This window comes from Kogia breviceps, chromosome 10 (genome assembly GCF_026419965.1).
Source record: "Kogia breviceps isolate mKogBre1 chromosome 10, mKogBre1 haplotype 1, whole genome shotgun sequence".
NCBI classification, from domain to species: domain Eukaryota; kingdom Metazoa; phylum Chordata; class Mammalia; order Artiodactyla; family Physeteridae; genus Kogia; species Kogia breviceps.
The window spans coordinates 97,262,357-97,286,135 of NC_081319.1; the positions used below are offsets into that span (position 1 = coordinate 97,262,357).

A 23,779-nucleotide genomic window follows, 5' to 3' on the forward strand; every position below is an offset into this window, starting at 1 on the left:
ACTTCTTTTTCATGTGTCCTTTAGATTTCTGTATCTAGTCTCTCTATCCATTAGACTCCTGTATTAGTCAGGATAAGAGGCAGAAACCTTTCTCTAGCTATTTTAAACGAAAGCGGTTTATTGGTTACATAAATAAAAATGTCGATTTCAGGCTGAGCTAGAAGCAGGAACATTTCTTGTCATCTTTCAGGTCTGCTTTCTCCATAATAGTTTCAGTCTCAGGCCATGTAGTAGCCCCAAGGGCTCAAGGTTCACAATCTATATCACAATAAAATAAGACCTTCTTTTTCCAATAACTCCTAGAAAAATCCTAGGATTGAACTGAATGAGCAATGAATTGCTCAATGAGCAATTCAGTGAGGAATGAATTGAAGCTCATTGACCCTGACTGGGTGACATGCCCACGCCTGGAGCCCGGAGGAGGACTGGCCCACCCAAACCACATGGACAAAGGGCAGGGAAGATTGGCTCCCCGTGGAAAACTGGAGCGCTGGGACCAAAGGAAAGAAGGTATCTGATCACCCTCCATGTCTGGTCGGGTTCCTCATCCTCTACCATCCTCTGTGTGACGTCTGATCACAATGGCCTCTCTTCAGCAAGAGTCCTGTTAGCTGGTTTAGCCAAAATGCCCCTTTACTGCCGGTGTTTCCTCTTCGTAATTTCCCATCCACCTCTGCCCACACTGCTCCACGGCTATAAATTCCCACCTGCCCCAGCTGTGCTCCAAGTTGACCCCATTCTCTCTCCCTGCCACCACAACATTCCAGCACAGTGGTTCCCGTACCTAATGAGACAGTCCACCTCCCTTAAATAAAGCCTTCCTCACTGGGCTTTAAAAAGTGTAGTTGACTAATTTTTTTTCTTTAACAAGGGATAAATTACGTATGTCCACACAAAGACTTATGCAAAAATGTTCGTAATGGCCTTATTCATAACACCCCAAAACAGGAAACAAAATAAATGCCGTCAATAGGAGAGTGGATGACCAAACCGTGGCACAGTTATACAACGGAATACTACTCAACAATAGAAAAGAACTAATTACTGATAAAACAACATAGATGAATCTCCCAGCTATTACACTGAAGACAGACACAAGACAGAAGGAAGTCAGATGAAAGGCAATGCTTATTGTATGATCCCATTTATATGAAGTTCAAGAACAGACCAAATTAGGCAATTCCCTGATGGGCCAGTGATTAGGACTCCACGCCCTCACTGCCGAGGGCCAGGGTTCAATCCCTGGTCGAGGAAGGAAGATCCTGCAAGCCATGCAGCGTGGCAAAACGAACATGTTCTATATCTTGTTTAGGTGGTGGTTACATGAGGTATATAATTGTTAAAAATCATCAAATCGAAGTAAGATCTGTGCATGTTTATTACATGCAAATTATACCTCAACCTCAAAAAATTACAAAGGGCTTTCATTAAATAAAGTTTGTGCCACTGTTTATTTAACCATTCCTCTCTAATGTTGGACATTCGTTTTTTTTCCATTTTTTCACAATCATAAACTATAATACAACGAATATCTTTGTGCATATATTAGGTTGATCCACGTGAAATTACCAATCTTCAACATTTCGACCTATAAAAATGACAAGTTCGTATGGTCCAATCTAGTAGATTTTTAATATTTTGGACTATTCTCTTAGGTTACATTTTCAGAGTTGGGTGACTTGAGCAAAATTTACGACCATAAAACACTTTTGTACATATTGCTAAATTGCTTTCCCTACCAGTTCTACAAATGTATAATTCCTACTAACCTTTTATAAAAGTGTCTACTTGCACCTTAATATTTTTAATTCTTTATATGTTGATAGCCACTTCCACAGCCATATGCCCTCTTCTCTCTTACCAGCACTTTGTAGCTCTCTTATGGCTCATAACACATTCTTCTTGCCTCATGTATTGTACACATATGGGTGGATAAGAAAACCACTCCTAGAGGACAAGAACAACCTCATTTTTCTTTGTATCTTCTAGGCTGGTGCCTTGTGCATTTCATTCCTTCATTCAAGAAACAGTACAGAGTTCACACAACGGACCAGTAACTGAGACAGGTGCGGTAGGCATTCAAAAAGCTCACTGAACTGAACGCCGCTAGTATCAGATATCCTTGTATACCAGTAGATCACGCTACTCAAGCCCCTACGTTTGAAATTCCCAGATTGAGACTTTCTCACTTTTATGATACACTAATCCGGAAACAAGCTCTGAAAGTTTAGATTTAAATGTGTGGACTATGTAAGCGCTGTTCCCTCGGCCCTGTTAATAATTCCTTAAAATGCACCCCAGCGCTAACACGTTGGGGGACTTCGGACGGGGAAAGTCTGGAAAACCCAGGGCAGCCCGGTGGTGCACGGACTTTTCATGGGCTTCTGAAGGGCGGCAGGGTAACTATGTCTTTGTGAGGACATCCGTGTATGTCCTTATAAGGACATCCGTGTATGTCCTTATAAATATGCAAATCGTGGCAGCGCCGAGCTCATTCCAGTTCCGAGAGGGCCCACACCCACCTCCTGGTCTTCCCAGTCGCCTACACCCAGCTGGCCGGGGGCTCGCTCTGGACCACACTCGCCCCTCCCGGGGTGCCTGCTCCGCGGGATGAGCTCTGCCCCGCCCCGGTCGCCCGCCGCCCAACCCCTCCCCCAGCGCACATTGGGAGCCCAGCCCCGCCCCCGGCGCGAGCCCGGAGCCCCGCCTAGCCGCTCAGCTCCGCCCCCGGAGAATACCCGGAGCCCCGCCCGTTCGGCAGGAAAGCGCAGGCTCGGCGCTATCGCCCACGGTCCCTCCTGGTGTTTGTGTCTGACTGGGCCAGCGCGTGACCGGCATGAGCGCGTTCGTGGGCCAGTGACCGCGTGAGGGATGGACTGCGGCTCCGTCGCGAACGAGAAGCCGAAGCGCCGCCGGCGGCTTCTGCTCTCCCTGGCCGCCGGCCGCGGTGGAGGCCCTGGAGGCCGCGGCGTCCCCACGTGCCGCCTCCTGCCCGGGCTCCTCGGCGGTCTGGGGGCGCTGCGCCCCCGCGTCCCGGCGGCCCGCGGTGGCACGTCACGTGCTTCCCCGCTGCTCCTCCTCCTGCTGCTGCCCTCCCCGCGCCTGGCCGCTGCCACCCCGCGCCGGCCGCTGGCGGACTGGGAGCGCTCGCGCGCCGGGCCCTCGGCCGCCCCGGCGGGGCGCGCCGGCGCGAGGAGGTGCCAGCCCGGCCTGGCCCCGGGCGTCGCCTGTGCGGCGGGCGCGCTCCACCTGTGCCTCGGCCAGGTGGCCGCCCTCGCTTCCTCCAGGAGAGGTGAGGGCCGGGGCGGCGGGATCTGGGCGGGTCAGCCGAGGTCGCCGGGCTCCTCCGGGCGTGGGGATTGAAGGTCTGTCTTGTCCCGCCCTTTGGGTCACGCAAACCTGGGCTTCCTCGGATGAAAAGACCCGAATTATTCGGAATGCGGCACCAGGTGTCTGGCGCAAATCGTGATGGGCTGCGGCGGGGTGGGGTGGGGGCGGTGTGTGCGGGCACAATGCCCGCGCGTTTGTAGAGCCGTTTTGTCAGGTGCACAGCGTTTGGGGGCTTGGGTGAATGGGTGTGCAGGAAGCTGCCGAGTTGAGGCTCGAAGCTCTGGGAGACGAAGGGATTGTTTCACAATTTAATTGCAAACTCTCGTGGGTTCATTACTCTGCCTGGCACTTTTCTGGGAACTCGGGATGGTTATCAGTCAACAGACTCTTTTCCTTCTTGGCGCTTAATTGTAGCAGAGGCGATTAATATATATACATACATATATAATAACATCTGATAAATGCTGTCGGAAAAGATAGGGGGTAAAGGTTAGGAGGTGGAGTAGGCCTTCAGTTGCTAATTTAAATGGAATCCTTGGAATAAGTTTGTTTCACTGAGAAGTTGGCATTCCTTAAATACTTTAAGGAGGTGAGAGCAGTCAGTAACGGCCTGCATGAGATTAGACTCAGTTTACTAGGTTGCACATTGCCGATTAAAAAATCATCTGGGAGAATCCTTATTAATTAGCAAACTTGGCAAAAATCTAACTTTGGATAGTCTATGCATACCCATCAGTGGCTATCAGTAACTACACTGATGGCTATTTAAAAAAACGTTTTTCTCAACAGACATGCTCGGTAAATGTTAGCTGCATCTAAAATTTAAGAATACCTTTGGGGGAGAAACTGGTTGGTAGTGCAAAGAGTGAAAGCAGCTTTATGTACAGAGGCTGGGAAATGAGTGGTGAACTCTGTCAGTGTCCTGCAGTACCTGTGAGTCTTTATTTCTGTACTTTGCCTTTTGTTGCTCTTTTTTTGACAAACTGGTAATTTGTGGTTTGGTTTCCTCTCATAATTCCATCAGCTTTGTCTTCAGCCTAGTGGTCTGTTCGGTGTCCAGGGTTCTCAGTAGAGCTACTTAGACTTAAGGATGTTTATGAATAGGAAATATGTGCTCATTTTCCTCCTCTGTCCGGGGCTAACTTTGGGCTTCTTTTGTGTGTGTGTTTTCACATCCTTTTGATATGCTGAAGGTGCCCCCCAAAGGAGAATTACATATTACACTTTAACATAGCTCTCTTTACTTGTTTCCCGGTTATTAGTGGGAATTCATAGTTCTTGGGCCTCGTTTTGTTGTCACAATAAAGGAGGAAAAGTGAGTCAGAGGTGTTCCCAGTGCCAGAGTACTGCTGTGTCCCCAGGTGCTGCCCTATGATAGAGGCAAGACGGAATCCACCCTCCATCAGCCAGAGTTGGAGGGCCAAGTGGCAAGTGACTAGGCCCTTTCTCCTCTTTTCAGCCCGCAATATACCTTTGAAATAAGCTTGCAGTTTTGTTTTAAATCACATGAATGATTATTGTTATTAGAAAAAAGGAATTTGGGACTAGAATAATCCCATCACTTTTCACAAGCCAGTTCTAGACCCAAATGTTCTCAAGCTCCCTGACCCACAGGACAGTCCAGCACGGTGGGCAGGGTGGCTTGTAAAGAGCCCTGTAAGAGGTGCAATCATTCATTAATTCATTTATCTGCCATCCAGCTCGGGCTGTTCTGTGTCAGGGTCTCTTCTCATGGAGGCCAGTTTTTGCCCAGGGCTGGAGATAAAGGATGGAAAAAGAGGTGCCAGATTTAGGTGAGCTCACTTATGTGAAAAGGGAAGACCATAGGTGAAGAGCAGAAAGGAGTTCATCGCAAACTTTCTTTCTAGATAGTCTCTAGATTTGGATCTTAGAAGTCATACAGTTGAATTTTCTTTTAAGTTATTTCTGGCCTGCAGTATACCAGGCCCTCTCCTAGTGACATAAAAATAACTGACCACTCTTGGGGAGCTTGGACTAATATACAGACATGGGAATAAACGTAAGTGCTGTTGTAGAGCTATCTGTACTGGGCTGAGAACACAGATAAGGAAGCAATAAAGCTTGCTCCCTGACCTGGGAGGAGGTAGCAGAGAGAACCTTACAGGGTAGCATAATGCCCTGCCCGGAACATAATGGATGCTTAGCACGTTGTCACATTGGATGAGGAAGGGTAAAGAGGATGCTTAAAATTTACCGGTTGAGAAAGGGGAGCAAGCCAAGCTGAAGGATGGAGTACCAAGGTCTGCACGTGCAGGAAACAGAATAGTTTAGGTGGCTAGAACAAACGCTGAAACGATAAGTGGCTAAATTAGGACAGGCTTTGTATGCCTTGCCAAGGGCCTTACACTATAGGCTAGTGCTTCTTTGAATCTAAGCACCATCCCGCCCACCTTTTTTTTTTTTAACCATTAAACACACACATGTAAACACGAGTTGTTGCATTTTATATTTTGTCAGTCTGCAAACCGTGTTTGGTACAGAGTGATTCCTGGCTCTCTGGTACTTACCTTGGTGCAGACTGTGACCACGGCCACCCTACTCTTTCCACGTTGCTAGTAATTTGGGAACCACTGCTATCGTCTTACAGAAAAGCAGCAGATCTGTAGGGTCCTGTCCATGTCACACTTTTTGCTTACTTGGAATTTCCTTTGAGTGTTTAGGGGTTGAGAATAAGAGTTGATTAGCTGAAGTATTTTTCTGGTCATTTAAGACAGGTACTGAGAAAACCTTTGAACTTTGAGTTAGATGGCTATTCTGTCTTCTCCCATGCTTCAACACCTGGCATCATGGAAAAGTAAGAACAAGTATGAAGCAAGATTTTTATATAGTTATGTTTATTACATTTAAATGAAAGATTTTATTTTATATCGTCCATCTCTCTTTTTTCTTTTTCTGTCAAAATGTCTTTTTTAGCGTGATTGTAAGGAGCTGTTATGTTTAAACGTCCTTTCTCGGCAAAATGACAAGTTCGCATTGCAATCGTTCTATGTTTTCTTAAAGCTGTTTTTTGTGGTTTGTGGAATACAAAAGCCAGGGAACCATTACTATACTACTTCCTTAAAATGAGCACCTTGAAACAGGTTTACAAAACAGGTTGGATCTGTGGTTAAACGCACAGAAATCCATAGCAAAGGTAATATATAAATTGTTAGAACACATCGCTCCAAAGGTAGGCTTTTGCAAAGACAAGGAAAGAAAACTACAGACCAATGTCTTTATGAAAACACTAGCAAACCAAATCCAGCAATATGTAAAAAGGAGTATACACCATGACCAAGTGGGATTCTGTCTCAGGAATAGCAGGTTCACTTAACATCTGAAAATCTATTCATGTAGTACGTACGCCATATCCACAACATACAGGAGAGAAACTACATGGTCATCGCAGAAGACAAAGAATTTGACAGAATTCCATACCTCTTCGTGTTAAAGAACACTTGACAAGTTTGGAACAGAGGGACCTGCCTCACCTTATAAAGGGCATCTGAAATACCCACAGCTACCATCATACTCAATGGTGAAAGAAGGAGTGTTTTCCCTCCAAAGTCCGGAGCAAGGATGTCTGCTGTCACCATTCCATTCAACACTCTACTAGAAGTTCTAGCTGGGGCAGTTAGGCAAGAAAATGAAAAGGCATCCAGATTGTAAAAGAAGTAAATTATCACTGTTCACAGATGACATGACCTGGTACATAGAAAGCTCTAAGGAATTCACTAAAAAAACTGTTAAAGCTTATTAACAAATTTAGCAAGATTGCAAGGTACAAGATCAATATACAAATTGTACAAAAACAAAAATCAGTTGTATTTCTATATACTAGCAACGAAAAATCTAAAAAACAGTTCCCTTTACAGTAGCATCAAAAGGAATAAAATACATAAATTTCACCCAAAAAAAGCGCAAAAGTTATACTCTGAAACCTACATATAACATTACTAAAGAAATTAAAGACCTAAATAAATGGAGAGACATCCCATGTTCATGGTTGGAAGAATTTAGTATTGTTAAGATGGCAGTACTCCCCCAAATGGACCTAGAGATATAACACAATCTCTATCAAAGTTTCAAGTGGCTTCTTTGCAGAAATTGATAAACTGATCCTAAAATTCATATGGAAATGCAAGGGACTCAGAATAGCCAAAACAATCTTGAAAAAGAACAAAATTGGAGGACTCACTTCCTGATGTCAAAACTTACTACGGAGTTACAAGTAATCAAGAACATGTGGCACTGGCAGAAGGGCAGACATATAAATCAAGGGCACAGAATCGAGAATCCACAGATAAATCCTCCCACTTACAGTCGGTTGATTTTTGATGAGAGTCACAAGACAATTTAAGGGAGAAAATAGTGCTGGGACAACGGGACCTCCACATGCAAAAGGATGAAGTTGAACCCCCATCTCATACCATATACAGAAATCAACTCAAAAGGATCAAAGACCTAAATGTGAGACCTAAAACTGCAAAACTTGGGGCATCCCTGGTGGCGCAGTGGTTGAGAGTCCGCCTGCCGATGCAGGGGACACGGGTTCGTGCCCCGGTCCGGGAAGATCCCACATGCCGCGCGGAGAGGCTGGGCCCGTGAGCCACGGCTGCTGAGCCTGCGCGTCCGGAGCCTGCGCTCCGCAACGGGAGAGGCCACAGCGGTGAGAGGCCCGCATACCGCAAAAAAAAAAAAAACCCAAAACTGCCAAACTCTTAGGAGAAAACAGATGTAAATCTCTGTGTGCTCAGATCAGCCAGTGGTTTCTTAGATATGACACCAAAAGCATAAGGAACAAAAGAAAAAGATAAATTGGACTTAATTAAAATTAAAAAGTTTTGTGCTTCAAAAGGCACCATCAAGAAAGTAAAAGCCAACCCACAGAACGGGAATATTTGCAAATCATGCATATGATAAGGAACGTGTATCTAAAATGTATAAAGAATGCTCTTAATTCAGCAATAAAAAGATAACCCCAATTTTTTTAATGGACAAAGGGTCTGAATGGATAGTTCTCCAGAGAAGATATACAAATGGCCAGTAAGTGCATGAAAAGATGTACATCATTAACCATCAGGGAAATGCAAATCAGAACTACAGTGAGATACCACTTTACACCCAATAGGATAATTATAATAAAAAAGACAGATAATACCAATGTTGAGGACGGGGAGAAATTGGAACCCCCATACAGTTAGTCCTTCAGCTGATGACGAGGTAAAAAAAAAAAAAAAAAAAAAAGGCATATCTATACAATGAAATATTATTTGGCAATAAAAGGAAATAAGATGCTGACATGCTACACTGGTGGGTGAACCTTGAAAATATCACTGTATGTAAAAGAAACCAGTCACAAAATATCACATATCCTAATGATTCTATTCAAATGAAATGTCCAGAGTAGGCAAATTCATAGAGACAGAAAACAGATAAGTGATTGCTGGGGGGGAGTAGGAAGATGAGGGGGTGATAGCTAGAGTGTAGCTAGAGGCTATAAGGTTTCTTTGGGGATGATGAAAATGTTCTGAAGTTGATTGTGGGATGGTTGCACAGCACTGTAAATATACTGAAAACAACTGGAGTATGCATTTGAAATGGGTGAATCATATGTGTCTAAGTTACGTCTCAATTAAGCTGTTATAAAAAACCAGATAGACTTTTGAGGTATGCCCTGTTTTTTCATGGTGCTGAGTTGCTTTTGTTTATCATCAAACATCCACCTGTTTACCATCCACCTGTTTTGAACCGTATTGTCCTTTCCATTCTAGAGTTGAGCGTCTGTGCTGGGAACCTGCGTCTGGAGAGCAAAACGAGAGATTTCACCTCTTCTCGGAATAGGAAGCTTTACTTTGACACCCATGCCTTAGTGTGTTTACTCGAAGAAAATGGTAATCCTCTCTCATTTGGTTACTCAGTGCCATGGAAAAACAGTATAAATTAGGACTTCCCTTATGATCTTATCGAATTTCTCATATTTCTCTTTGACTTTTAAGTCTGTAGGTAATCTTTTGGTCAGTCTCCATTTTTTAAGTCCTTGTTTTTTGTTTAAGCACATTTTTGCGTCATCAGTACAATTGAGACTTTTCTCCCACATACTCTCTTTGTCCGAGTGAAGCGTATGTTTGTAACATTACTCTGGAAGTATGGTATTATAGGTGAAAAATTAGACATAAGCCAGCAAAATGATTCCTATGTCATAGGAATGATTCCTATGACAGCTGTCTAAGCACAAAAGTGATAGTTTCGTTCCTGTGCATCTTGTGTGCTTTAAAATTTTTATGAAATTAAAATGTTGCTGAGCAACAATTATTGATAATTTTAACTTGTGATTTTTTAAAAATATTCAGACTTTTTCTCTTACTGCTGTTGAGTTAACTAATGTAAAAGATTGCTCTGAGGGGCTTCCCTGATGGCGCAGTGGTTGAGAATCTGCCTGCCGATGCAGGGCACACGGGTTGTGCCCCGGTCCGGGAGGATCCCCCATGCCGCGGAGCGGCTGGGCCCATGAGCCATGGCTGCTGAGCTTGCGCGTCCGGAGCCTGTGCTCCGCAATAGGAGAGGCCACAACAGTGACAGGCCTGCCTACCAAAAAAAAAAAAACAAACAAAAAAAGATTGCTCCGACATGTATGATAGTTATTGAAAGTGCACTTAGTGTATAGGTAGCATTCTCATATTTAATCTTATCTAGACAAATACACAATTTAATACACATTATAATTCTATTGTGACACATATATTCTCAAAATCAGAATCTCAGATATCATAGCTTATGTCTGAAATAAATCTGTTTTGACTTTATTGTATAGTTATTCATCCTGTTGTGTGTGTTCATATCTGAAAAACTGCCCTGTGTAGACGTGCTTTACGTGCCTAGGACACCGTGTTCGGGTGGATCTTTCTGTTGGGACAGTTAGCAGCTCTGCCACGTTCCAGCCGCGTGGTCTCACAGTCCTTTCTGCCTTCTCAGTTCCCATTCCCCCCTTGCTAGCGTGGGCATAATAAGGATTCCAAAGAGCCCTTTGAGTGTTAAGTAATGTACTTGAATGCACTTTGGGAGAACTGTCACATGCTCTGTGATAATTTTTACAGCTTTTCTTCTCAAACTTGAAACAGTTGGCCTTTTTCACCAAGACTTCTTTCAGCTCAGAATTTAAAAAAGAAAAGTAAAAGTGAGAAGAGGGGCATCTAAAATTATCTTGTTAAGCAGAAGTCTTTCTACTTTTCTTTTTCTTTCGTTCTGTTTCTTTTTCTTTTTTCTTTTTGATGGGCCTGTGTTCTTGTATTCAAAGTAACCAGTTGTAAAAAGGCATCTTAGAGATAATGGGGCATCTCAACATACACTAGATGTTTGATGATATTAAAGGCACATCAGTAGTTACATGTAACTATGGCCAGGTAGCTGCAGTGATCCCAAATCCTGTTTCCCAGTGAGAGGTAGGTGGTATTTGTTTCCCCTCCCCGCTTTCAAAATCCACTTATTTATTTATTTTTGACAAATTAGAAATAGCAGATGTTGAATGTTTAAAATGTGATGTTTCAATATATGTACTGCCTGCTTTTCTTGGTTTTCAAACCCTGGCCCATGAATATTTGCATATTTCAAGACCAGTGATGTGAAGACCCCTCTGGAGGTAGGGCGTGAAGGTGCTTACATGAATGATGGGTGTCTGCGATGGCTGGGTCAGGATAAGGCCAGGAAGGACCCCTCAAGGAATGTTCCATCCTTTATCCCTTTTTCTCTCCAGAGTTATGTCTCTTGATTCACAAAACTTTCTCTGTGTCTGTAATCTCATTAGCCCTGATTCTGTCCCATTCTCTCATTCCTACAAAAAATTAATTTGCATATGGCAACCCAGGAGGTTTTCAGGCTTCTCCTTTTTCTTATCTTTTTCTCCTCTTATAGGTGGTTCTAAATTATAAGGCTTTAAAGTTTCTTTTCTTATCAGCGTAAGTTCTCTTTGGTCTCCCTCTTTCTAACTCCCAAACCTAATTATGTTTAACTATGAACTCTTATTAATAAGTTTTAAAAATTTTCTAAAGACATGTTCATTTTTAAAAAATTAGGAAGACAGAAAAGAAACAAGAAAAACTACTCTGAATCCCAGTACCAGAGTTAAACAGTGTTCACATTTGGGTGATTTTTTTCTAGCTGTTCATGACCCACACATTGAAAATTAAAGGATTTTGAATAAATTGAAAAGAGTAGGTCTTTGGAGGTCTTTTTGTCTCCTTTAAATTTGTTGCTTTGTGTTTTGTTTTGTTTTGTTTTTTTTGATTATAAAATACGCTTAATCTCATCCAAATTGAATCAGTTATAACTTTATCCAAACAAATGTGCCATGGATTAATTATAAGAATCAGTAAATTCTTCTGAAGTTCTTATAGCTGGAAGTATTTAACAGAAAGAATTGTATTCCAGGGACTTATGCATCTTAAGCATTTAAAATTAAGCATTTTAATTAGAATTTTCAATGCAAAATATGTTACTACCTAAAGTTATTAAAAACAGTAGCACTGCTGATTTGAGTCTTTATGTTATTCAGTTCAGCAGCATTTATTGAGTATAAAAGAATATATTTTTTCCAGTTTGAGCCCCCCCTCACTCGTGATTGAGGAAAATTATGGAAGAAAAATATAAGAGCCAATTTTGTCTTTTAACATTAAGTAAATTAACAGCTGAATTATTATTTATATAGCCACTGATTTGACCGATTTGTGCTAGAAATAAAATAAATAAGCTTTCTCTACTTAAGTAAATTATTTTTTACTAACATATACATTTTGAAATTAAGGAAGTCTCATCCATTGTAGAAAATTTAGACACACAATTACCTAGAGTCTTTGTTAAATTACAGAAGACATAAATTGTATCTATAGTTTTGAGTCTTGCATCTTTTCACTTGACCTTTCACTGCAGGCATCCCCTGTGTCATTAGGCATTCTCTTTTTGAAAACATGGTTTTTGACGTCTAGGAGGGACGTCAGAGCTCAGTCATCCCAACCCCTCATTTTACACGAGGAAACCGTCCGATGTGTCCTACTTGTTCCAAGTGACAGACACATCGCAGCCTGTGGCTAGACTCTACCCTCCTGCTACACTAGGCTTTCCACCTGCTTCCGAATTCAGACATCACCTGCGTGTGTCAGTTTGCATTCTCCCCCTTTCTATGAAGGATTTTTTTTATTCTGGCAACTAGAGTCTCCTGAGTGACTGTCTTTGTGTGTTTGCCTAGGGTTTACTACTCAACAAGCAGAAATCATTGTCTCTGCCTTAGTCAAGATCATGGAGGCCAACATGGATATCGTCTACAAAGATATGGTCACCAAGATGCAGCAGGTAGCTTTGCTGGGGCACTTGAGCAAATTTGAAATTTAATGATGGGGTATTATTTGTAATATATGTTTTGGGATAATATATTGTTGAAAAGCATATAGTAATTTTAACATAAACGAGAGACAGATGGTTACAGTGGCATAAAAAATATTTATTCAAAGCTATTTAGTCAGCTGTTATAGAATCACTTATGTTTGAAAACTGACTATCTAGTCAACCATGCTTTAATAAATGGAGATGTGACTAGAATTATAGCAGCTGGTCCTTTGACTGCCACCCTTTTAACTGTGATTCACTTGATGCCGATACTGGAAATGAGTTCTTATTCTTTTCTCATTTTCAGACAGAGGAGGACCTTGCTGAACCTCTTTCTTTGTTCCCGTGTCCTTCTAGTTTCTCAATAAGATGATACTGGGTAGAGACAGTAGGAAGTAGACTTCCTAGGCCAGACTAGGTTATATGTTTTGTTTTTCTTTTCCCAGGAGATCACTCTTCAGGAAATAATGTCTCAGATTGCTAATGTGAAAAAAGATATGATTATTTTGGAGAAGAGTGAATTTTCAGCCCTCAGATCAGAAAATGAGGTAAAACTAAAGAACCGCTCATATTTACCAAATGCTTTATATAAGACATTGAGAGATGATATACATACACAAAAGTGTACAAACAAATGTACGTCTCGATGAATTTTCAGTATAGACTATCAGTCAAATCAAGAAATTTAAAAATATATATATATTTTTTTTTTAAAAAAGAAATAGACCGAGACCAGTGCCCCAGGAGTGCTGCTGACGCCCCCTTCTGGTCACTCCTCCCACAGCAGAAACCATTATCCTGGCTAACATGGCTATTGAATGGTTTGGCTGTTCCAGAACTTTATCGGATGGAATCACAGCGTGGCTTGCAGTGATAGGTCATTCTTTTTCATTGTTTATAGTATTATTGGAATATGCCACATTATTCTACTGCGATGTATATTAGAGTTGTTTCCAGTTTGAGGTTATTATGAATAAGTGCTGCTGTAAAATATCGCTTTGTTTTTTAAAGTGTGGTGTTTGGGATCAGTGTTCAAATAAGTGCTGTCTTCGTGTCTTCCTTTATTTTCAGCCCTATTTAAAGTCCCATGAAGGAAGTTCATTTTTTATCTGTTGGTCTTAATCTTATAAGAAACCGCCTAGCAAAAGATCCTTCTTTTGCTAGAAAAAGGTAAACTGTAAAACTGTCAAAGTTGTCTTGAAGTCAGTTATTTAAGGGCAGAATTAGTTAAAAGAAAAATTGAAGGAGGAATTAAATCAGGGCCTCTGAAGGGAGATGAATATATTGAAAACAGTTGTGTTACTAATTTTATGTGGCCTTCAAGATGGATTAAGACGTATCTCAAGACACACCATGATTGTAGTACCATCCTGACACAGCAGTCATTTCTGCCACTGAGACTATTCAATTATGGTTTTATTCTGAACGTGGCCAAATTTGTGTTGAATGAGGAAAGAACTTGTTCATCAATACATGTTCTAATAGTTGTTTATTATGTTTTTCTTATAATCTTCTAAATATATCCTTGACATTTCTTGTTAATGTATTTTTAGAAAATAAAACTTGAACTACATCGGTTAAGACAACAAGTAATGGTAAGATCTTCATTCCTGTTTGCTTGCTTGTTTATAATTACACGAGCTTAGTAATAAATATAATGTCCGAAATACTTATATGTTCTTAAAAACTTAATTCTGAGTTAAATATTTGTGTGACGTGTCTCGAAAGTACACATTGGAAGATGAACCAAGAACATAGCCAATGAATAAGTTACCGATGTCTGTAACCAAATTCATTAAGCAAATTGTGATCTAGAAGGAATGAAGTCATTTTTAAATAAAAAATTTTCTAAAATAGCCACCTGGAACCTTTAGATTATCTTAGGAGAGACTGTCTTTAGAGAATTACATGTGATTTTAAACTGCTGACTGTGCCAGCTGTTTGATTCTTTTTAAGTCGAAGGGACATTGATGTTAAAGAAGAAAAGGTTTTGATGAGTGTCAGAAGGAAGGAAGACTTTACTTAAACCAGAATTTAATATTTTGCTTCTTTGAGTCCATCTCTGCTTTTCCAAAGTTGTCCAAGGAACAGCTTGATTCGTAAATTTCACCAGGTGATTGCATTGGGAATCTTGAGGTTAAAAGCAACAATAACCCACTCTAGACCGACTTAAACATAAAAGGGGATTATTTGTATGTATAATTGGGAAGTCCCAGCCGGGCTGACTGCAGACGTTGCTTATCCAGAGTCTCCTGACCTTGCTAGTCTCCAGCTCCATTTCTCTGCGTGCCCCTGGCCCAGCCCATTCCCTTAGCCCCTTCGGGTGGAGCAGTGAAGCAGCAGGTAAGGCTCACATCCTCACAGAGTTTGGATCTCTTACTTTGGATTTCTTTCTTTCTTTGTTGTTTGCCCTCCCACTAGGATGAAGTGATCAAAGTCCGAACAGATACCAAATTAGATTTCAATCTAGAAAAGAGCAGAGTGAAAGAATTGGTATGTTTCTTTACTAAAAATATAGTATGAATTAATTTTTTGCGGGATGGAACATTTGGTCAAGTCTGTTTACGTACCATTCAGAAGTACTGTTAAATATTTACCTGTATATCATTGTTAGACACAGTTTTTTCTTTATTTTGACTATATTTTGAATTAAGGCTTAAATTTGATGCTTTCAAAAGTAACATTAAAATTAAAATCTTGGTCAAATCAAGTTTGAATCTTGTATGTTTCAGAGATACTAAATTTTGTGTCACTTAGGCATGAATAAAGAAATTAAATTCAATCTTGATCTATTTGATATTGACTTAAACCTCTCTGGTCCCGAGTTTTCAAAAGTTAAGTTGAGGGCTTCCCTGGTGGCGCAGTGGTTGAGAGTCCGCCTGCCGATGCAGGGGACACGGGTTCGTGCCCCGGTCTGGGAAGATCCCACGTGCCGCGGAGTGGCTGGGCCCGTGAGCCATGGCCGCTGAGCCTGCGCGTCCGAAGCCTGTGCTCCGCAGCGGGAGAGGCCACAACAGTGAGAGGCCCGTGTACCGCAAAAAAAAAAAAAAAGTTAAGTTGATTATCTGATTTGAATAATATTAAATTATTAATATTAAATAACATTAAATTCTTTGTTAAACATTCAAGATTTAAAAAATATTTCCATATAGTTTTTTTTAATAGAGAAATCTTAATGACTTTATTGCATTGTTTTGAAGTATAGATTCTAAATGATTCTTGAAGTTATATTAAATTGAAATTTTCTATTAGGGAAAGTAGTGCTATATATTTGTTACCAAAAAGATACCACAAGATGTGGGTTGTAAATAAGTGGGAGATATATATATATATGACACATATATATGTGACATATATATATACACACACACACACATATATGTCAGTACAATAACTTATGGGATCCATGCCCAGGACCTAAGAAAACTGTGGAAATATTGCTCCGCTGCCCTTTGAAATGCCCGTTTATGTGCATTTCAAAGGTAATACATATAAATACAATGTTTTCCCTCGGGGTTTTCACAGTAACTTCTTGTTGTAAATTTTTTAATTTTAATGAGATATAATTGGCATACAACATTACATTTCAGGTGTACAGTGTAATGATTCAATATGTTTATATATTGTGAAATGATCACCACAGGAAGTCTGGTTAACATCCATCACCCACATAATTAACAAAACTTTTTTTCTTACGATGAGAACTTTTAAGATCCCCTCTCTTAGGAACTTTCAGCGGTGCGATACAGTATTGTTAACTCTAGGCACCATGCTGTACATTACATCCCCAAAACGCAGTTATTCTGTAACTGGACGTTTGTACTCTTTGACCCCCCTTCTCCCATTTCACCCCCTCCCGCGCACCTCTCGCAGCCACCAATCTGTTCTCTGTATCTGTGAGCTTGAGCTCAGGATTTTGGGGGTTTTTTTAGATTACAAATATAAGTGAGATCATATGGCACGTGTCTTTCCCTGTCTGACTTAGTTCACTGAGCATAACACCCTCCAGGTCCATCCGTGTTCTTGCAAATGGCAAGATTTTTTTTTAAATTTTATGACTAATACTCGGTTGCATATATATATATATATATATATATATACACACGCACTGCGTTTTCTTTATTCATTCGTCCATCCACGGACACTTAGGTTCCTCCCACGTTTTCGCTATTGTAAGTAATGCTGCAATGAACATGGGATACGATAAGTTGGATGTTTTATATGTGTTGGGTTGCCTCTAGTGACTTTTAACCCGTCTGTCTTCTTGTTCAGGCTGTATTTGAATTTCTTTATTTATTAGTTAGATACCTTTTTTTATTCTCAGCATAAGCAGAAATAGGGCATATACAGCATTTTTTACTAACAAAGAACTGGATGCACATGCAGAAACTGAGTATTCACCTCATTTTTCACAATTTACTTTTAACCAAAATGTGCTACAATGATAAATGAAGCTAATGTTGAAATTCAGACAAGTACTTAAATGTATTTTGGAACTGCCTCTGGATTTCAAGAGTTAAGGTGAGCTTTGTTCTACAGAATAATTATTATGTCCATGTTACTTGTCTTTCTAGTCTTGAAACACTTTTAACCTTGAGCATTAAATCACTTAGTATTACTAAAATATGTCATGATCACTAGCGTATGACAGGATCTAGAAGAGGAGGAACTCTTTTGGTTACCTTTGTCCTTAGGATTGTAGACTTAGCAGGAATTCCTTATTCACTTGATTTAGGAAGATGCCTGTAGCTAACCGAGCCAGGAAGAACTTCATTTAGGAGATTGGGAGATAGGGGATGTGAACATGGATTAAAGCCAATGAATTTATGTGACTTTCTAACCTAGCTGAGAAGTCGTTCTTGGTAATCCTAAATTCAGATTACTCTGAAGTGCAGGGCAGTAGTATATTAGTATGCAGCTAACATGAATTTATCTGCACTGAGGAAGATAAGCTATTCAAACCTCTCATTCTCTTGTTCAACAAAGTTATAATACTGTTTCAACAAAATTAACTGTGGTGATATTTACAGCCAGTTTCAAAAGCAGTGTAGCCTGTAAACTGCTTTGGGGTGCAGGGAGATGGAGCCATACAGATGTTATTTTAAAAATCATGGCAGTCTGTCATACAGAGTGAAGTAAGTCAGAAAGAGAAAAACAAATACCATATGCTAACACATATATATGGAGTCTAAAGGAAAAAAAAAATGGTTCTGAAGAACCTAGGGGCAGGACAGGACTAAAGACGCAGACATAGAGAGTGGACTTGAGGACACGGGGAGGGGGAAGTTGGTAAGCTGTGACAAAGTGAGAGAGGGGCATGGACATATATACACCACCAAACGTAAAATAGGTAGCTAGTGGGAAGCAGCCACGTAGCACAGGGAGATCAGCTCGGTGCTTTGTGACCTCCTAGATGGGTGGGATAGGGAGGGTGAGAGGGAGACGCAAGAGGGAGGGGATATGGGGATGTATGTATATATATAGGGTTATACAGCAGAAACTAACACAACATTGTAAAGCAATTATACTCCAATACAGATGTTTTTTTTAAAAAAATCATGGCAATATCAAGACTTAGGTTTTTCTTTTCTCTTGTGGTTGAGTCAATATTGACTTAGTGAAAACTGGAGTTTTAAGAGGTGCAGAAAATCTTATTCCACCCTGCCCTCTGGTGGTGATCTGGCGCATAGCTCGCTCGTGCTCTTTCTCTCTCTCTCTCTCTCTTTCTCTTTCTCTTTCTCTGAAACCCTGGAGTTGAGCATTCTTTGGTCTTGCAACTAGTTCTTGGTTTGGGGTTTGGGTTTTTTTTTTTTTTACTCCTAAGCAATGCTGTTTCTATACTTTATCCCCCTGGTAGTCACAGGGGAACACTGTATAGCTAGAAAGTTTCTAGATACTTCAAAACCATTAATTTTTTTCCCCTATAGCAATGTTAATTTATTGACGTTTTTAAATTCTTCACTTAAATTATAGATTTTCATTTGCTCAGTTGAATCCTAACGCCCACCACTAAGGAGATGTGTCTGATTTTGGTCTCAGTGTCAACAAAATTGCACAATATCTTTGCACAGATATTAATAGCCAAAGGCAAAATACCATTTTAATTCTGGGTAGAACTAGTCAGTTCCCTTAGTAACACTGGATTGTGACAACGCCCATGTGGGTTTGGTTTTTGTTTTTTTCAGTTAAAACCAACATGTGATGGTTTAGTGTATTTCTTGTATCTGTATATTTACATAGTGTTTTAGAATCACAGGGCAACATCTATGTCACAGAATAATATTCCTTGAAACTATTTTTTTTCCCAGCTTTATATCTTTTCTCTCTTCTGTCTAAGCCTCAGATATTGACCAATTTTGTTTGTGGTTACAATGGGCTAGCTCCTAAATTGAATTGTTACCCCACTTTTTCCAACCCTCTCAAAGCCAAAAAGTATATGTCCATCTAAATTGGTCCCAGGGAATGCTGTTAATAATAGTGGGGGGGGACCTAGAAACATCCCAGCGAAGAGATGAAAAGAGAAAAACCAGCAGAGGGTGGTGGAGGATGACAAAAGGGAATCCAGATGTTGGAGTGATGAGTGAGTATAAATAAGAAACCCCAAAACACAGATCAAAAGGAGAAGGCAAGTAGGCTACTTTACCCTAGGGTTGGCTTCTAGTGGTACATATTCTTGGAATTACTGAGACCAGAATATTTAAGGCACCGGAGGAGGAGGAGAGAGGGAGACGTAAATCAGAATCTGACCCATGTTACGTGTTTGTTTCAGTATTCATTAAACGAAAGGAAGCTGCTGGAAATAAAAACAGAAATTGTATCATTGGTAAGAAAAGATTCACTTTTCATCTTGCAGAACTGAAACTCTACCCTTGAAGCACCAACTCCTCCTTTCTTCTTCCCCTGGCTGCCACCATTCTATTTTCTGTTTATGAATCTGACTATTCTAGGTCCCTCACGTAAGTGGAATCATACAGTATTTGTCCTTTTGTGACTGGCTTATTTCACTCAGCATAATGTCCTCGAGGTTCCTCCATGTTGTAGCAAGTGTCCGATTTTCCTTCCTTTTCAAGGCTAAATAATATTCCATTGTATGGATGTAGTACATTTTGATTATCCTTGTGGCCATTGTGAATAATGCTATGAACATGGGCATACAGATATCAATTGGAGTTCCTGTTTTCAATTCTTTTGGGTATATATACCGAGAAGTGGAATATCATAGGATTTTTTGGTACACAAAATACTTAAATTATCTTAATGAAACTTTAAATCTCAGTGATTGAAGAATAATAAGCAATGGAGATGTTTTATTACGTTTTTAGCTTATGGCATGCATAACTTATTTTCCATCCTGTATTACCTGGGACCTCTGAAACCTGCAGGAGACTTCCATGAGAGAATACTGAACTATATTCCTCTGGAATATTTTATTCATCCAGGCATTTATTTTCTCATTAATTACCTGAATTAGTCACCACAGGGAACTACTTACTTGCCCTAGGACTTTTAGTGAAGTATTTCCAATGCTTTTATGCATTAATGAAATGTTACAAACCCTTTATAACATCAGCCAAACTTACCACCCTTTGGGAGTTAATTGTGCATGTGGTTTAACTGTATTATATTTGGGAAAGAACGCATATAGGTCCTTGGTATAGCCAAGCCTCATAATAAAACACTTGGCATTCGAACTACAAAGGAAGAAAACTTTTTAAAAATGTGACTAGAAATAGCATCAAGGCAAGCGCTATTGTTTTTAGATTACCTAAGATTCCGTTCATTTTGTTAAAGCACTTTCTGTTTACCTTTCACTTAGAGGAATTCAGAAGGAATAGTCATCGCCATTGAGAACAGACCAGCTTCATAACCTTAATCTTACTTGCCGAGCAGTCTGTAATTTAAAAAGCTTTCCTCCATCAGTTATCACACTTGATTCTCTAAACAGCTTATGTGAAGGCAGGGCCGGTGTTACCTTTTTCTTTGTCTCAAACAGAAGGAAACAGGCCTAGCGATAGCTACAGCCCTGACCCGTACAATACAGCATGAGGCCAGTAGAACTCAGACTAAAGCCCAGGTCTCCTTAATCTGGTCCTGTTGGGAAGGGACTGTAGGACTAACAGCAGAGGGGATGCATCCAAAGTGGTTTAATGCTGTGAATCTTTCTTTCAAAAGCACGCCCAGCAAGATCGGGCCATCACGCAGACAGACAGGAAGATAGATACCGAGGTTGCTGGCCTCAAAACCATGCTTGAGTCACACAAGCTTGATAATATTAAATATTTAGCAGGTAAGCCATTTTGTCTCTAGATAGTTAAAACAAGCTGAAAATAAACTTAAACAAAAAAATATTTTTTTTTTTTTTTTAAATTTTTTGGCCATGCCACATGGCATGTGGGATCTTAGTTCCCCGACCAGGGATCGAACGCGTGCCCTCTGCAGTGGAAGCGTAGCGTCCTAACCACTGGACTGCCAGGGAATTCCCCAAATAAATAAAATTTATAAATTAAGTCAAAGATATTGCATTTGGTTGATTCTAACACCATTTTTTTTCATGTTTTAACATCTCTGAAATTGGAAGGCATCTTACAATTTCCAGTAGATGGAATATCATAACAATAATTGGCATTTTTCTTTCTTTGTAAAGTACATGATTTTATTTACTACTATTGATGGACTCTTAAATTTCATGAGATACTGTCATCAAACTATAGTTATTTGGAGTTATTTTTAGTAACACTCAAGATGGAATATTTTACAGATAGTTGAGTTGTGATCTTTTCTGCTTCAATGGGTGGCACTCCTTATAAGGTGTTATTTTGCTTTTGCAACTTTTGAGCCAAAAGAGGGAAGGAAGATTCATGTGCCAAAAAAAATTACTTAGCCATCATTTTAACTCAGATTTAACATTTTGGATCAATCAATATCTTGAAGTCTAATAGTATTTAGAAGTAGGATTTGCTCATCAAGTTAAAGGGTGTGTCCCTGTGTGTTCCATGTGCATATACTTTGTGACCACAGAATTTTTGTGATTCTGTACTTTTACTGAAAAGTTTCCTTGGATATTGGATGCATTTGTACTTTAAAGATGGTGGTCCAGGTGTGGGGTTTTCTAATAGGCAGGTGTTTCATGGGATGTGGCACAGCAGTGAGCAAGCCAGGTTTCTTGGGTTTGGTTTTACTTTCTTGGTGGATAAGTGTCTGTTTTGTTAAGGAAAGGATGTTCCCGCGAGTAATTGTCCATAGAACTAATACTCTGCACAATTGTTTCTTTTCTTACAGGATCTGTATTTACGTGCCTGACAGTGGCTCTGGGATTTTATCGTCTGTGGATATAATAAAGCGTCTGTTTAAAGAGCATTTTATTGTTTTGCCTTAAAAATACCAGATTGCTGTGCTTTTTTTCCCTCATTTCCAATTTTAATGCTGATTTTTAATTTAATGCATATTATTTATTTTATGCAAATAATGGCCATAGAACCAAGGCAGAGAAGTGAGCGATTTCATAACTGCTTCTTCCATCTTCTCTGTTTAGTTGGCTTTATAACTGTGGGTGGTGGTGGACGGAGCAAGGAAGGCCCCCCTCAGCTGGGCCAGTGAACTTGGTCTAACCTCTGGGACATACCAACAGTACATATGTGTATAACTCTCCACAATTTTAAATCTTGTGTTTTGATCGAGGATTTGGGGTCTCCATGTAAAAGGCGCAGGAGCTTTACTAAGTGCTGAAGAATCATTGTAACCAAACCAAGAGCACTGAATCCTCTTCACCTCCTGACCCAGACCCTAACGTCAGCCAGTCCCTGGGTTAGAGGTTGTGTTTCAAGTCCAGCTGGTTGGTAGCCTCATGCTACCTTGTACTTTACACCCCAGAGAGATGTTTCGCTTGTAATTTCCGTTGTCTTAGTTATTGTTCTGTTCATTTTCTGTGTGCCTTCCAGCTAGAAAATCTTGTTGCCTGCTGAAGCATTGTGATTGGGCTGCAGACTCTCTCAGCCTCCTAGAGTGGTAACTTCCTCTCCCTCCCAGCCTCCCCCACCCCCTCCCTCCCCCTCACTTGGCCCCTTGTCCTCTCCTCCCTCTTGGTGTGAGAGTTGTTACAACGCCCCAGGTGTGGCACTGCTTCCCTAGACAACAGGCTCGCTCTCGGCACGGAAGAGTCTCCACTTCAGTCTGTGGGACAGGGTTTCTTCCTTCTGGCCTTCGTCGGCTTTTTATACAAGGGAGGCTCAAGGTGTAACTTCTGTAGCAATATCTAGACATGTAGATAGTGCACGTACTTTCCAGAAATGTCTTTAATGAATACGCCTTTGCCCATTACAAGCTCAGGTCATAGGCTTTGAAAATTAGATCATTTTCATGCCAGGTGTCCTAACCTAGGTTGATTCCTTTGGTTGTTAAAGACCTTCTCATACCAACCTTACCTCTGTATTTAAAACACATTCCAGGATACAACTGGGGGTATTTTGGAGACGCACATTCTCACCTTAACTTGAATGACCTGCACGTAGAGAGAATAGCGTTTGAGAAATGACGGCACCGAATGGCACCTTCCTGTCTTTGTCCGCGTGCACGCGTGCGCACATAACCTGGTCCAGTGGAGAAACCACACAGAGACTTCTGGATCAAACTGGTACAAGTACCCATCGCCACTGACTGTTCCATCCACGCTGGTGAAGAGTTGCCCTCTGTCCTTTGGGTGTCATTTCTAAACTTTGTAAAGCGTAAGTCATTGCCTCGTTTGAAACATTTGTGTAGCATAAAGAGTCTGAGCTCCAGATAAGTGTAAACATCAAGTACTCTGGCACGAGTGGTGTAGGTTTCAAAGTGAATAATAATTTAATCTTTTTTCAGCTAGATCCAAAATTAACTGGCTCATAAAATATTTTATAGATATATTCTTCCCCTTTCAGAGAAGGAGCCCCAGAAAATACTGTACATTTAACAATTGCCCTAAGTATTAAAGAGTTAAATAAATGACATCCCATTAAGACCACCTTTGCAATATAACTTTGGCTAGTAGGAGCCTGAAGGAGCCCCAAGAGGAAAAGGTACTGTATGCAATGCTGTTTCA

At 40.6% G+C, this 23,779-nt stretch overlaps 1 protein-coding gene across 1 annotated transcript; it reads left to right on the forward strand.

The window, feature by feature from the left end:
* Nucleotides 1-2,247: 2,247 nt before the first annotated feature.
* MCUR1 (mitochondrial calcium uniporter regulator 1) lies at nt 2,248-22,087 on the forward strand. The gene is made up of 9 exons (XM_059077897.2): nt 2,248-3,292; nt 9,105-9,224; nt 12,572-12,675; nt 13,155-13,256; nt 14,262-14,303; nt 15,130-15,201; nt 19,478-19,531; nt 20,881-20,995; nt 21,988-22,087. The coding sequence occupies exons 1-9, from the start codon at nt 2,872-2,874 to the stop codon at nt 22,041-22,043; spliced, it is 1,086 nt and encodes a 361-aa protein (XP_058933880.1). The 5' UTR covers nt 2,248-2,871; the 3' UTR covers nt 22,044-22,087.
* Nucleotides 22,088-23,779: the final 1,692 nt, after the last annotated feature.

What these genes read in the sequence shown, in the direction of transcription:
- MCUR1 (XM_059077897.2), top strand. Translation starts at nt 2,872, where the DNA reads ATGGACTGCGGCTCCGTCGCGAACGAGAAGCCGAAGCGCCGCCGGCGG. An exon ending in TGGTCACCAAGATGCAGCAG is followed by an intron (nt 12,676 to 13,154) that starts GTAGCTTTGCTG and finishes TTCTTTTCCCAG; the next exon opens with GAGATCACTCTTCAGGAAAT. An exon ending in AGAGCAGAGTGAAAGAATTG is followed by an intron (nt 15,202 to 19,477) that starts GTATGTTTCTTT and finishes TGTTTGTTTCAG; the next exon opens with TATTCATTAAACGAAAGGAA.